Source organism: Suricata suricatta, chromosome X (genome assembly GCF_006229205.1).
Source record: "Suricata suricatta isolate VVHF042 chromosome X, meerkat_22Aug2017_6uvM2_HiC, whole genome shotgun sequence".
NCBI lineage: Eukaryota > Metazoa > Chordata > Mammalia > Carnivora > Herpestidae > Suricata > Suricata suricatta.
Genome location: NC_043717.1, coordinates 34,438,149 through 34,454,621, shown reverse-complemented (window position 1 = coordinate 34,454,621; position 16,473 = coordinate 34,438,149). Strand labels below are relative to the sequence as shown.

General features: G+C 40.4%; 1 protein-coding gene across 4 annotated transcripts in view; it reads left to right on the top strand.

Annotated features, from left to right (window-relative positions):
* The window catches only part of CASK (calcium/calmodulin dependent serine protein kinase), a 362,608-nt gene that overhangs the window by 169,320 nt on the left and 176,815 nt on the right, over positions 1-16,473 (top strand). For all 4 annotated transcript variants that reach the window (XM_029929409.1, XM_029929408.1, XM_029929407.1 and 1 more), the window contains exons 4-5: positions 1,902-1,979; positions 7,592-7,664. In XM_029929409.1, coding sequence (XP_029785269.1) covers positions 1,902-1,979; positions 7,592-7,664 — 151 coding nt within the window. The remainder of the gene's footprint in view (positions 1-1,901; positions 1,980-7,591; positions 7,665-16,473) is intronic.

Here is a 16,473-nt window from a genome sequence, read left to right as displayed (position 1 = left end):
AAAAAAAAAACCATGTTCTTTAGGACTTTACATGTCTTATTGAACTGTTGAGCTTGAATATGTCCATTTGTTTCTTGCACACTCAGCAGGTGTAGCTGTAGGTAATGGGAGCAGTGAATATAGATAGAGATTTGAATCCTGTCCCTCTAACCTACTTGTCTACTCAGACAAATTATTTGAGAATGAGAAGGCTGCTGACCTCGTGGGGTGATTGTAAGAATGGAGATATAAAAAGGCATGTTTCCCATGATGCTTGGTGAATCACAAGTAATGATAATTCATTATTATTAATATCTACTTAGTAATTATTAGTAATAGTAGTGAATAGTTTCTTTAGTTTCCCTTCTGGAAGTCTCTGTTCCTCAGTCTCTGCTACTTGAATAAGTAAAGGAGTGAAATACTGGATTTGAAAACCCTTTGTATGCTTTGAAGCATTATGAAAATGTCAGCTATTAATATTTGAATAACTTCATTACTAAACATAGTCTGGCAAAAGTTTCATGTACATATATGTAAATGCTAAATATGTGTAAGTGCTAAGTGTTAGGATATGGGCATATAGGGTTGTTATAGAACTTAAGCAAATGAAAGCCTTGATGTGACTGATAATTCACCAAGGGGGCTTTCTGGGAAAGGTGTGATTGGAATTGGGCCTTGGATTAAGGTAAGTTTTGAATATGAGGAGCAACATATTCAGAAGCATGTGACAGAAAAAGAAAGAAGACTATATTCAGGGAATAGTAATTAAGACTAGCCTGCCTAGAGAATGAGGGATTCTTGAGGAGCCATTGGATTGGACAGGTAGAAGAGGCAAGGCGTGGCCGACACAAGAGACCTTACTGACCTGAGAAATAAAGCAGAACCATTTTAAGTTTGGGGCAAAAGAGTGACATTCCGTCACCAACACATCAGTGTGTTAGAATACGTTTGTAGCGATTGACTTTGGTAATGGAGCGTGAACAAAAAGAAATTATGAATTAGCTATTTTCCTTCCACAGTAAATAGTTTGAATGCCCATTTAGTGGTGATAACTACAGCTAAGTATTTCATAATCCTTGTTAGATTTTTTTTAACATTTATTTATTTTTGAGACAGCATGAGCAGGGGAGGGGCAGAGAGACAGGGAGAACACAGAATCCGAAGCAGGCTCCAGGCTCTGAGCTGTCAGCACAGAGCCCAACTCGGGGCTTGAACTCATGAACCACGAGGCCATGACCTGAGCCGAAGTTGGCTGCTTAACTGACTGAGCCACCCACATGCCCCTAGATTCTTAAAATATTATGTGACATGACTGCGTACAGATAATTCTGGGGCTTGACTAAAAAAATATGCCCATAACCCCCAGCATTGCCCTTTTCTGAGGCTTTTAATTGTGTTAACCTAAAGGAAATTTATGGTCCATTTTTTACACCTTATGTTATTTGATGCTACCATTTGCTTATTCTTTGTATTTCTTTCCTTATGGATTTTCAGTGTTAAGATGGTGATGATATCCTTTATAACCTGTGTCTTCCCCTGAAAGATAGGAGATTTAACTAACTTATTAGAATCATTAGCTGTAGCGGTGCCTGGGTGGCTCAGTCAGTTAAGTGTCTGGCTTTGGCTCAGGTCATGATCTCATGGTTTGTGGGTTTGAGCCCCGGACCAGGCTCTGTGCTGACAGCTAGCTCAGAGCCTGGAACCTGTTTCAGATCCTGTGTGTGTGTGTGTGTGTGTCTCTCTCTGACCCTTCCCTGCTTGTGCTGTCTCTCTCTGTCTCTTAAAAAAAAAAAAAAAGAAAAAGAATTTTTAAAAAAAGAATCATTAGGTGTAAACCAAATAACTTAGTTACAATGTATTCATTTTCAGTATTTTCTTCCTGGAGTTTCCTCTTACATATTTTTTCTCACATTTCTCTACAGTATGGATGGCGCAGATCTGTGTTTTGAAATCGTAAAGCGAGCTGACGCTGGCTTTGTATACAGTGAAGCTGTAGCCAGGTATGTAATTTGTATTGACTCAGAGGTTAAGGTGGAAATAAAAGAAAGAAATGACAGAGAAATCGCATGAAGTGACCTGCTTTTTGAACTGATGTTGAGCAGACTGCCTTTCTTTCCTACGAGGAGCATGTCTGTTTTAGTGTGTGGTAGTACGGAGCCAACTACTGACTGGAAATGCAAAATACTGAACACTGAATTTATTAACACGAGTCTAAAGCTTAATCTACTACTTTTGCCTTTCCCATTTGTGATGACTTTTATTCAAGAAGGGATTTTGTAGCTCAAGAACTACGAAGAATCAAATTTGGGGGGGAGGTGTTTGATCTTTGTTTTGGGCAGATGAGCCTTCTTAGTTCTTCATTTTGCCTTTTAGTGATAGTGCATTGTGATGTGACCAGTTAATCTGATGAAATGCACAAAACAGTAGAGGGAATAGAAATAATAGCACAGTTTTCCTGCCAAATATATATGCTTCAGGCCAGTATGTGATCTCCCAAGAAAATGGTGGCCATTGTTCCAAGTCAAGTTGTTGTAAAGAACTAATGGCTCAAAATAAGGAGTAAACTTGAAAAATCACAGGAACTATGCACCAGGCCACTTGCTTATAAATTTAAAGCAATATAGCTTTCTGCTTTGGTGTCATTCAGTCATATCATAAATACCCACTTCAGTGGGTTGCCTTTTTAATACATGGGGTCTCCTCAGTCACCAGCCATAATATATTGAAGGATTCAAACCCACAAACCCGTTAGGAGTTATTAAAACTTTCTACCATCTCAGAGGCAGTTACCATTAAATGATTATAACTTACTCCTGTCATTCTTTATGTAACCGTGGCATCTGGGACAGCTATAGGTAGAAATACCTTAGAGACTATCTAATACAACTCGGAGCTCAGAGTGGCTTGCCTTTCTTCAGATTCATTGCCCTGCCTCCTCCCGGTTCAGGAGCAAGGGCCCTGGTCTCAGGAGACACAAAGCAGCCATAGCTATAGCACGAGAGGAAGAGCACACTCGGGTGAGGCCACTGTGGTGTGCTGCTGGAGCTCGGGAGAAGCAGCAGATGAAAGTTTATATATAGTAACTTTAATGACTCCTTTAAACTCCTGATGGATGTATTCATGGTAGAACTGAGGCTAGATATCCTCTTTTCTTCTGTGCCATGCTCACTAAAGTACATTCTATGGTTGGGGTTAAATCCCATTTTCCTATTAGTTTTGAGTTCTTACCACAATTAAAAATTTTTATTCTGTATCGTGCTTCAGAATTTAAAAGCATTCTTTAATACCAAAACAGTCAATGCCATCTTGATTTTTTTTTTACGACATAGCAGTAAACCGCTTTATCCAACTGAATGAAACTCTCAGAACCTTGCATCTAATTGTTTATATTTACTTCTTCAAGAATTTGAGGCAACCTGCCTATTGTACTTTCCCAAATTGATCTGTTTCAACAGCAGCATCAAATAGGGAAAACTAAAAATTCTGAACAATGATTTTTTTATAGAACAGTGAAGCTTGATGAAGGAAGAGGACTTTTTTTCTTTTGCACCACAGTAACACTGTATTACTGTGAAAAATAAGCCCACTGGCCCAATCAAAGGAGGGATGCAGAGACTCGGAGCACAGTGAAGCAAGGCTTTAATCAACATTCTTGCAAGAGTGGGTGTCTGGACAGGCAAGCTCAGGGCAGGCCCAGCAGACAATTTATCTCCTAGTATGCAAGTCCCTCCCCCTGATTCCTCATTGGCTGAGTACTACAGAGGATACAGCCTTACTCAGAAGTCTCCTATGCCCACATAAGGCAAAAAGTAGTCTGACTGGAACAAATATACATTCCCTAAGGTGAGGCAGAGGTTTCAGTCCCTCCTCCCTTTGTTCTTTGGTGCCTGTTCATTGCAAAGCCTTCGAAAATAAGCCCACAAAAAGAGGGGTGTGGGGGGAGGGGTGCAGTTCATACATATTTCCAATAGGTTATAAACCTATTAATTAGACAGCACAGCTTTTATTTGGTATTTCTGAAAATGAATCCTCTCCCTTACTTCTCAGAGGTACCTGGCACATATGCTATCAGGGTTGATGTTAAACCAATACCACTTCTCCCGTGTTCCCTACTCATCCATATTGCTTTTCCTTAACTTTGAGCCTGTCTGTGCCACTGGCCTGGGTGTCAGGATAAGAAGAATAGTAATATGCAGAGGTGATGCCATATAGTGAAATGACTTGGAGGGTGGGGGGAGATCTTTCCTGATCTCCAGATTTATAGTAAAGATAGATGTTTCTATACATCAAGATTTTCAAAAGCCTGTTGATTTTTAAATCTACCTATATTTTCTGTTAAAATGGTGATTTTCTTTTCTTTTTTTTTTATGGAAGGAACTTTCCAGAATGGACCAGTAAAGAGTAGCATTGGAACCAGTAGGTGACGCTGCAGAGAGAGAGAGATTTGGTACAGTTTATTAAGGATTCTTCCTAAAAATGACAAAAAGCAGGGAGGGCCATCCTCAGAAAGTAGTATTAGGTATGTCCCCCTTTGCAGAGGATCATGACCACATAACAAGGGCATGTAAAGCCTTCCTTTGGTTGTAGAACATTCAACCAGTTGACTTTGAACTTCCCCTCCTCCTCTGATTCTGTGATTCACTGTTGGGAAATTTAGCTTGTATCAGTATTCTAGTGAGACCAACTGCAAGAAGACTCTGAGACACCAAGTAATCAAATTGATAATGTTTTTCTCCAATTGGCTGAGCTTCCAGAGAAGCAGCAAAGCATGGCATAAAATAAAACTGCATACAGTCCTTACAACCCAATTAGTGATTACCTCTGTTCCTTTAGGGGTGAGGAATTGTGGAGCGCAATAACATACAGAATCAGATTATCAAATCAAACTCTTACAAATTAGAGCAGTCTTCTTCCCTAGTACCAAGCTTTACTACATAATTACAAAGATAACGGGTGATCAAGAGGCTCAACTGAACCAGAGAGGTGTGGGTTTTCAAGGGCAGTTTTCCAGAGTAGATGAGGTGTCTAACATGTGGGATCCTACACACAGGGGAGAATTGCAGTTATGAGATGGCACCATTGTATGCCCCCAGGGGGGCTGTATAGCTTCAGTGACATCTTCCAGGAAGCCACCCATGCCTCAGAGATCCTGGATTCTGTTCCCCATAGGTAATCCGTAGCCAGGGACAGTCTGTTACAAGAGCAGTTCAGTGATAAGGTGTCTTCTGCCTAGCAAGAGCGATAATCTCTTTACCTAGGTCTCCTCCCCTCTTTTCTTCACCACCCCAGGGAATGCAGGCTTTCAAAGAAAGTGAGTGGATTGCTGGCCGGGTCTTTCCTTCCACTGAGTTGTCTTCATCCCTCATCTCTACAGGAGATAGAGGCAAACTTCTATATTGCGAAGTTTTTCTGAAAGTATCGGCCACCCTGATGATTCATGAAAATGAAGCTTTCTAATTAAAGTGTAGTTAGCAATTCTAGAACATGTGGGTGGATTTTGCTTTTCTGTTCTGCTTGCACACTATTCACGTCCACAGCCCCCCAGAGTCCTAACTGGGAAGGTGGAGAAAGATCATTTTAAGTCTGTGATATCTGGGGAGGAAAAAAAATGTATCTTCCCCAACACATTCCAGAGACTCTGATATGTATGTATATTTCGGTCACATAATGGAACACTCTTATAATTAGGTTAAAATGCCCATTAGTGAGGTTCTCTTATTAATGACGCTTTGAGATAGGAATTTTCTTTAGGCTACAGATATATAAGTGGCTGTCTTAGTACTATGTATCCAAATTAATGCATACTATAGATATAAGCTATGTCCACATTACCTAATTTAAACTTACCTCCTATTCACATGTTCACATCAGAATGCACTAATAGGTGCTCGCTTCAGCAGCACATATACAAAATGCACTAATAGGCTTTCCTAAACCTTTGACTAAACGTAACAATAATAATAATATTGTAATAATAATAACTTTACCCTTCGTAGCATGGTTTAGAGTTTACAAAGTGCTTTCACATTTGTTGTCTCTGCCATTTCAGAGGGCCATACATATAGCCTTCAAAGCCTGATTTGAACCAGGAAAGGGCCAAGTTAAGAACCCCTAACTTAAACAAAAACTTAATTTTAGATTATACAAGACCAGGCCAAGAGTATATGACCACCATCCCTTTTGTGTACATTTGCAAAGTGAGAAAAATTGGCATCACAACTGATGACTCCATGAGCCAAGTTCTCTGCCTAGAGGCCAGTTGTAAGGAAACAATAAGTATAGGAACAAAGTCTGGGGGTTCTTTTCCTACCGTTCATTTAAAAAAATGGAAACTTCTGACCGGTCGTAGTACCTGAAAGAATGCATATGCCAATGAGAAGGATATTCATGTGAGTTTGATAGTAGCATATCCAAGACGGAACTTGGTGGAAATTCCTTTTAATTGTATAGCAGGAATAGAGAAAAAAAATTATTTTGAGTCACAAGGATATATACAAGGGCATTTACAAGTACTATGAAATTACTTAGTTTTTATTTTAAAGTGTGAGGAATAGAAGATTTGGAAAAAAACAAAATTCAATAAGTACAAGTAATGTTGGGTATATTGCATTTCTGTCGTGGCTGGCTGAGAAAGAAAAGGGGAAAATGAAAAAGGAAGAGGGATAATAGGAAAAAAGAAAGATATGAGGGGAGTAGAACACGGAGACAGAGAAGATGAAAAGGATACTCGAGAGAGAGAAATAGCAGGATTACAGAAAAAGAACTAGAGAATTAATGGAGGGGAGGGAACTTAGAGGAAGGTCTGACTGAATAGTGAAAAATGCTTTACTCTGGTCTCACCCTGTTGCTAGTTGACCCTGTTAAGCATAGTTTAAGGCCTGTTCTTTAAAATGCTAACTCCTCCTGTGTTTTTCACTGGACCTCATGGGGAGCCTCTGCAGACCCCTGCTGGCCAAGTGATGCATCTGAGGCGTCTGACTTCCTAGGATTTTGGCCCAGAACAACTCTGCTTTGTTAAGTGCTGCCCCAGCTAAAACTTGATTATGTTGTAAAAAACAAAAAAACAAAAACAAAACAAAACAAAAAACTTGATTACATCCTGTGTAAGAAAGTTCTTCTTGTTTGTCCTTAGAGCTAAATGGAAATAAGGCAAAGAGCCAGCCTCTGCTGGCAGGTAAAAGGCTCCCACCCTTTCAGTCAGAATCCGAGGTCCACCTCTGAGCACCCTTCACTGCGTAGCAGCAATCCACTGTAACCAAGTACAACTAACTGAGCGTCCAAGGAGACTTGCCTTTTCTCCCCACCACGTTTTCAGCTAGAATTTGTAGTTTGTGGAGCCGTTTCACTTATGAACGATGTGCAATTCTTTTGGCTTGGTTATCTTAGAAAGTATAGAGCACGTTAAGTTTCTTCACAAAGCTTATTAACATATGGGTCTGCCAACTTTTTACGTTATTAAGCCTCACATTTCACCAGTCTTGTCTACTCCAAGGAACAGTGTCCGTGGGCAGCAAATATGAGGGTGGGAGTTACAAACTAGGGACGCTCTGTATTAAGTTTTAAAAATAAAAAATTGTTGTTACAGTTTTAGGTTTCTTTTGTTTTTCTACAGTCACTACATGAGACAGATACTGGAAGCTCTACGCTATTGTCATGATAATAACATAATTCACAGGGATGTGAAGGTAAGTCCTTTTTATCACTATAATGTGCTCGAAGAGAAACTGGTAACAGTGATAATGGTCAGAACATTTTCTTTAATATTCTTATGGAAGGCATCTTAAAGTTAGTTTTACTTCCAAATAAAAATTTATTTAACCGCTTTATATTTGAAAAGTCATACTCATTCTTCACAGGATCAGTTTTATCATTTCAGTTTCTTCTTATTAAAATGTATATGTATTCCAAAAGTTTGTTAATCCTCTTTCACCATTATGTGTGTAAGAGAGAAATAAAAGACCAACAAATAGGAAGAACCAAACACTATTCTATCCTAAAGTTAATTGGGGGGGGAGGGGGCCGGCAGGAATTTGGGATTGGGTTTATATAGTAAAAAGTCATCATATACTTATGCTTTTGTAGTTTCGCAGTATAGAATAATCACCATTTTTTGCAGTTTTTTAAAGTCTGAAATTGTAATTATAAATGTAACATGGTTTTGCACCCTTAGGAATGTGCATATACCATTATTCAGTCTTTCTGCCTGTTTGATCCCAGTATCAAGTTCATGACAACTGCCAGTCCCTGGCTCCTAACGGTGTCAGGCAGAACATGGGAGCACGCCAGAAAGGAAACTAGAGCACCTTCCTCCTTCCAAGGCCTCAAATCACTAAGAGCCACTGAAGTCTCTCTGGCACTGTTCGTCCACTTTCTCGCTCTGGTATTTTTTACTGGCCTCTCTCTAACCTACAGCATCTACAGACATGGAACTCTCCTTCCCTCAAAAGATACTATTAAAGGACTGTCTTCTTCAATGTATTTTAATGGTTAAGAAAATTAAGTAGACAGGGTGCCTGGGTGGCTCAGTCGGTTAAGCATCCAGCTTCGGCTCAGGTCATGATCTCACAATTTGTGGGTTCGAGCCCCGCATTGGACTCTGTGCTGACAGCTTAGAGCCTGGACCCTGCTTCAGAGTTTGTGTCTCCCTCTCTTTCTCTCTGACACTCCCCTGCTTGCACTGTCTCTCAAAAAAAATAATAAATAAATAATTTAAAAAAACAAAAAGAAAAGTAGAGTTAAGTTTTCTATGTTTGGGAAATTTTAACTGAAAATTCTTGTGGTTAGAAGCTGAGGTAAAGCGTGAGCCATTCCAAGACAGTCTATTGGAATGTCACCATAGCAAGTGAAAAAACTCATTGGAGAAATGGACAGAACACACATTACTTGCAAAATATCTTACTCTTTGCAAATGTGGTAATAGGAGAATGGGATTGTTATTCTCAGCAGTCAACACTGAACAACCCGATGATACATAGCACTTTTATAAAAGTATTTTTCAGTTATGCAAACAAACCAGAAATCTAAAAAATAAAAAAGGGGGAATTGCCAATGATAGTAGCAGGCTGTGTTACTCTTCTACATCTGATTAATGTAAGAAAATGCATACATACAGACTAAAATAAAACTCCTTGTATAATAAAATGTATGGAAAAATGACACTTTGAAAACTTGAAATGTGGAAGCAGATTCTCAGTTCACGTAATAGCACTGTGTTAGAAAACACTTTCACTCGAGAGGCAATTTTATTCTGCATTCTCTTCTTGAAAGGTAATTATAGCAACATCATATAATAAATAATGATTGGCAACGTACTGTAACGCTTTCAATAATATAGTCAGCTTTTGATTAGTTATGGTATTTGATATGACGATCCAAAAACCAAATAAAATCCCGAAGTAGTTATATTTGAATATTGTACTTCAGCTTCTCATTTACCTTCTGATGGATTTATTCAACAAATATTCATGATCCTACTTCATGCAGAATACTGTGCTCGGAGTCCTAAGGGTACCATCATAGACTGCCACAGAGAACCAACACCACAACAAAACTTCAGACAGCGACCGCCATGTATTTGCTCACGATTCTGCAGTTTGGGTGGAGCTTGATGGGGGCTGCTCGATTCTGTTTCACAGACTGTTGGCCGAGGCAGCATGGCTGGTACCCCCGGAGGCCTCACTCTTGTGGCGTGGCAGCTGAGATACAAGTAGAACAGCTGGGGGCTTGTGGGGCCTTCTCCGTAGACTCTTATTCAGGGGATTTCTGTCTCCCGCTCTCTCTCCATCTCTTCCTCTATCCCTCTCTCTTTCCTGTGGCCCCTTCTCTAGCACAACAGTGTCTCAGAGCTCCACATAAGCAAAGACAGAAGCTACTGGGCCTTCTGAAGCCTAGGCCTGAAATTGACACTGTGTCATGTTCTCTGCATTATGTTAGTAGGGTACAAGACTAGCCTGGATTCAAGAGGAGGAAACACGGATTGCACCTTCTAGTTGGAGGAGCAACATATGTGCACAAGGGTAGGAGAACTTGTTGGTAGCCATCATTATAGGCAGGCAAAACAATTATTGTCCAAGGTAGACGGTAGGAAGTATCCATCATTAAAAGACAGTCAGGGAAACTTCATGGAGGAGCTCATGTTTGAGTCTGGTCTTGTCAAGAGGCAGTTACATGGAGACGAGAGGGCATTTGAAGCAAAAGGAGTGATGTGTGCAAAGGTTCAAAATTAGTTTTGCATTGATTTTATTAGTTTATTATACCTAAGGCGCATGCCAAATAGTTTTGAGGAAGCACCCAGAAAGGTACTGAGGAAGGGGAGACAGAAGTACTTCTCAAAGCACAAGTGAGGAGAAACCACCAGAAAAGGTACCATTGTTCAGTTGGCAAAACTCAAAAGAGCGCACGCTAATGTTGATATTCTTTATATTTCAAGTCCTGAAATCTATACATTTTGTATGGGTAATTGGAATGCTCACATTTAGCTAATTTGTAATGTTGAATTTCGGTAGATTTTTCTTAAGACATTCATCCCAAAATATACACAGAGTGCTTATTGTGTGTCAGGTACTATTCTAGGAACCAGAGCTACACCAGTGAACAAAATAGAATCACTGCCCCCATGGAGCACGCTGACTTTCTAGTTCAGGGAGAGTGATGCTAACTAATGAGTGCTAGTAAGTCAACTATATAGTAGGTTAGGAGATGAAAGGGACTGGGGGGGGGAAGAGCAGGCGAAGGGATAGGGCTCCTTAGAGAAGGGATTGCAGTTGTTGTGTTTTTAGTCTATTTATTTATTTTTAAAATGTATTTTACTTATTTTGAGAGAGAACGGAAGAAAGAATCCCAAGCAGGCTCCAAACTGTCCACACAGAGCTTGACATGGAGCTCAAACCCACGAACTGTGAGATCATGACCTGAGCCGAAACCAAGAGTCAGACACTTAACTGACTGAGCCAGCCAGGTGCCCCTGTTTATTTATTTGGAGAGTGAGGGAGAAAGAGAGAGAGAGAGAGAGAGAGAGAGAGAGAGAGAATATCCCAAGCAGTCTCTGAACCATCAGCATGGAGCCTGATGGCTCATGAAGCATGAGATTGTGACCTGAGCCGAAATCAGTAGTAGGATGCTTAAACCAATTGAGACACCCGAGCACCCTAAACAGGTTGCAGGGGGTTTTTTTGTGTTTTTTTTTCTTTATTTTTGAGAGACAGAGAGACAGAGCATGAGGAGAAGGGCAGAGGGAGAAGGAGACACAGAATCTGAAGCAGACTCCAGGCTCTGAGCTGTCAGCACAGAGCTCGATGTGGGGCTTGAACTCACGAACCGCGAGATCATGACCTGAGCTGACGTTGGCCACTTAACCAACTGAGCCACCCGGATGCCCCAACAGGTTGCAGTTTTAAACAGGGTGTCAGAACAGGCCACATTGAGAAGACGACCTGTAAGCAAGGAGTCATAGGAGGAGAGAGGTGGGCTGACTGATATTTGAAGGAAGAGCATTCTGGGAAAAAGGGACAGCCAGCTCAAAAACCTAAAGCAGGAGCATAATAGGGCCTATTTGCAAGATAGCAAGGAGGCCATAGTGGCTGGGGCAAAATGAGCCATGAGGAGAGTGGAGAGTAGATGAAGTTAGAGGGGAAAGGAGGGGAGGAACTTTGACTTTCACTCGGAGAGCAACGAGGATTCGCCAGAGAGTTTGGAACAGACTGATCTGACTTTCCGTGGTAACAGCACTACATGGCTTTGTTTACAATGCATTCAACAGGGGCTCAGGGGCAGAAGCGAGGAAACAGGACATGGTCCTGCCTGGCAGGATGAGAGTGGTAGCAATGGACGGGGTGAAAACATAGATTCCAGATACATTTTGAAGGTTGTGTCAACAGGATTTGCTAATATAACTTCAGCAACTCCAGTAACTCAAAGTACTTTTATTCAGAACCTTATTCTATGAGTTTTCCAACGTAGTAGTCATTAGAAAACTCTAATAATGGTACATGTCACACAGCTAATAATTCCAAATTTCAGTTTGATGTATTAATATGTTTGTTAAGGGACACCTGGGTGGCTTAGTCAGTTGAGCGTCTGACTTTGGCTCAGGTCATGATCGCATGGTTTGTGGGTTCAAGCCCCGCATCAGGCTGTGTGCTGACCGCTAGCTCAGAGCCTGGAGCCTGTTTCAGATTCTGTGTGTCTCTCTCTCTGCTCCTCCCCTGTTCACGTTTTGTCTCTCCCTGTCTCTCAAAAAAAAAAAAAAAAAATGTAAAAAAAAAAGATATAATATGTTTGTTAATAAAGCAGCCTATTAGCTTTTCTTCACATTCACATAGCCTATGTTCAATAACTGGCCTGTGTGTAGATTTCATTTGTCTATAGATTTTGGTTTCCATAGTTTTTATCAAAGTTTTCTTCTAGTCTACTTACTAAAGAAAATACAAAAGCATTGTGATGTTTTATTCCTTTTAGAAGAATTTAGAGTACTTAATCATCTGTTTCATTTAGCCAAGAATATTCTCAGATTCTCTCCCTTCTCTCTCATAATTCTTGGCATTGATCCCAAAGCATTAAGTTTTTCCAGAGGTCCTAGCACTGTATTGATTAGTAATACTTTTTTCTTACCTTGGTAGGCATTTCTTTGTGAAATCATTGTAATTGAGTCTAAAAATGTTTCGTTCATATCAAAGTTAGATTTGACTATATGATACCTCATGACCTGTAGTGGGAACTTGCTTTAGAGAAGCAGTTTCATAAGACATTGCATAAAAAACAATTGTGTAATCCTTTGAAATTCAGGGAAACATATCATCATAGTACAGGTTTCTCCCACCAGCCACAGTAGTGACATTTGGGGCCCTGTATTTTGTTGTGGGAAGCTGTCCTGTGTATTATTTCCTCTACCTACCCTCTACTCATTACATGCCGATAGCGTTTCCCCAAGCTGTGACAATCAAAAATATCTCCAGACATTGCTAAATGTCCCCTGGGGCACAAAGATTGCCCGTGCTTAAGAACCCTGTTGAATATTAACTACACTGCTCCTGCTTTACCTCCCCACAGGCATTAATTAGGCACGCATGCTCTTTTCTTTGGGGGGGGGAGTGTTTCGGTTTTTCTGTCCTCTTCCCTTTTATTCCTCTTTTTCTTGTGAGAGGATGTGAAAACTTTCATTATGTTTCATTTCTTTCTCTTTTCTTCCTCTCACCCCTAACTTAAAAGAGCTCTAAGAAGAAACAGTACTGTTGGCGTGGTAAATGCACGTCCTGGCCCCTTGCTTGCCTTCATTGGCCCTGTTAAGCATTAAGAATCCATGGGTCTTCCTTGTCTCTCCTAACTCCCGAGGCAGCCTTACACTGCATCACCTGGGCATGGAGGGACAAAGCTTAGACTTTTCTGTGGCTCTGCCCTACCATCGTACAATTTTAATAAGTTTCACCGCTTCTTGAAATGCAAATGGCCATACACACAGTCACTTTCTATTCTGAATGGGGCCTGTGCCCAGGAGGTTTGGGGGCTCAATGTTTAGTTCTCAGAAATGAGCAAAACCCCATAGGCAGATAGTCCTGTCTAGGGACTCAGCCAGAAGGCTCCACCCAAGCGTTTCTACATGAGCTTCCTTGAAATGGTTTTCCTCCTAACTGGTGAACACGCCTGGCTGCTCTCTGGTCCCCTTCTGTTCTCAGTTCTGCTTTCACCTGCGTAGGGGCAGACTTCGTAAACAGGTGTTCATCACACCACACTAGTTCCCATGGCATCATGGAGTTCATACAGTATTTCTTCCTCTGTTGCTTTTGGTTGCTGACACTTCTTCCACGTCTCTTACTCCAACTCACGTTGGAGAAAGAAATTGAAATTGTCATTAAAATGAGAACATGTTTATTTTCATCACTGTTATAAGAAACACACTGATTCCTCTTCTGCATGTCTTTTGTGAGGTTGTTGAACATAATGGGCATGTTCAGCTTGAATGTGGGGTTTTAATAATTGTACTTAGAAAAATCCCATGAATTATAAGATCATCTTAAATTTATCTCCTGTTTCTAATTGCTATGCTTCCCTTCTCCCACCCCACCCTTCCATAAAAAAAAAAAATCAACTCCTTGATTTAGAAAGAAAAGAATGAGCGGCACCCTGCTGGCTCAGCTCAATCAGTAGAGCATGCAACTCTTGATCTTGGGGACTCTGGATCTTGGGATCATGAGTGCAAGCCCTATGTTGGAAGTAGAACTTATTTTAAAAAAAAAAAAGATAAAAAGGAAAAGAATGACTATTTCTCTTGCTTATTAGATGTGAATTCTTCCACTGCTCCTTCCGCCTGAGCCAGGCCAGCAAGCATGTATGATCTGGCCAAAGTGTTTTTTTCTGTCAGGTACAACACTTTTCTAGCTATATTAATTTTTCCCACTAATATCAATTTAATTTGAATTTGGGGGCAGTCAGAGGAAGGTCCATGGTTGAAATGCTTACCAGATTACCGGCGCCCCTCCATGCTGCCTTTGTGGTTTGCCACAGCCAGATTTCCTTTCAGCTGGTCTTCCCACAGTCTCTAACAATCCCCACCCTGCAGGCTGCAAGGCCAGGGATAGGCTGCGAAGAGTCCTTTACCAAATACGGGAGACTGACATCTTCCTCTTCTACCCAGGAGGTAGAAATTCTTCCAAGTTGAGTAGTCTGTCCTTAAGTTTGCTTGTCTAGTCTTATTGGTTTGTGTTCCCAATTAATAGTTTAAAAGCTGCCTTAATGAGAGTGAGTATATGGAAAGGATAAAAGGGAAAATAAACATTTGTCGGTCCTGTTTTCTATAGTTAAGGTATACTCTCACTGGACAAGAAGTCAAAATCTGGGGCTTCTGAAATTGTGTTCGACTAACTCACACATGAGAAACATTGTTTTTCTCAAACCAGTGGTTTCCAGATGGGAGGGGAGTGAGAGGGTGGGCGAAATAGGTGAAGGGGGTTAAGAAGTACAAACTTCCAGTTATAAAATAAATTAGTGACGGAGATGAAAAGTACAGCATAGGGAATATAGTGAATAACATTGTAATAACATTGTATGGGGACAGATGGTAGCTACACTTATCGTGATGAGCATTGAGTGATGTATAGAATTGTCAAATCACTATGCTGTGCACCTGAAACTAATATAACATTAACATGATATCATCTGTCAGCTATAATAATAAAAATTTGGGGGACACTGTTTTTCTGAAATCCACAGTTTAAAGTTAGACTAATTTAGAAAGTAGTATTTCATACAAAATATTAACCGTGACATTGAATAGCCAGCTTGCCAACTACACAAAATATTCAACATGATGTACAATTACCTGTTTAGGAAAGTATCTGTGGTATTGAAGATAAACATGGTGATAATAAGGTCAGTATAGAGAAATAAAATGGGAGTTTTCTATTTTTTTTTAATGTTTATTCATTTTTGAGAGATAGAGAGCGAACAGGAGAGGAGCAGAGAGGGGGGGCGGGACACAGAATCTGAAGCAGCTCCAGGCTCTGAACTAGTGGTCAGCACAGGGCCCAACGCGGGGCTTGAACCCACTGTGAGATCATGACCTGAGCCGAAGTCGGGCGCTCAACCTACTGAGCTGACCAGGCGCCCCTCTTTTTTTTTAATGTTCATTTATTTCTGAAGGAGAGAGAGACAGAGCATGAGCAGGGGTGGGGCAGAGAAAGAGAGGAGACACAGAATATGAAACAGGCTCCAGGCTCTGAGATGTCAGGACAGAGTCCGATGCAGGGCTCCAACTCATGAACCACAAGATCATGACCTGAGCCAAAGTCAGACGCTTAACCGACTGAGCCACCCAGGCACCCCTAAAATGGGAGTTTTCTATCAGAATGAGTAACTTACGTAAAATTGCATACCTCTTTTCCTGCCTTTTTTAAATGTAGGAAATTCTACCTTGGTAGTATGTTTTTTATTTTACTTAAGGTTGTAGCAAGGTAAAGTGATGTTTTAAATAATGATTTTTAGAGGAGATATATATATGTATGTATATATGTATATGTATGTATGTATGTGTTTATTTATTTAAAACTAACTGCAGTGAGATATAATGCTGTATCACTTATGTAAAAAATGATCAGGTTTACAGCCAGCACTTAGGGAAGTCACCTGGAGTTCCCAGGTCAGCCTTTGTCTCTGTAAATTAATCACCAGAAATTAGATTGCTGCTATAAAAGAATAGAGGTACACTATAAATATTTGAAGCCAGTGTGCGTTTACTTCAGATCTTTTTCTGAACATTTTCTTCTTTCAGTTAAGAATGGACTAAAAAAAGGGGAAATGTTTACTGTTTGTTTTTTATTCTTTTTTAATGAAAATTATGCAGATGTGTCAGAAAAACCTCTAGTGACTTTGAACACATAGTTCTTAGGGAATCTGTACAGTGTACTGTTCCTGCATTTTTAATTCAGGAACAAAAAAACATGCTATGAGATTAAAGGCTTGGAAGTGCTACGTGAACTTACTTTAAACTTCTTTTTGAGCACT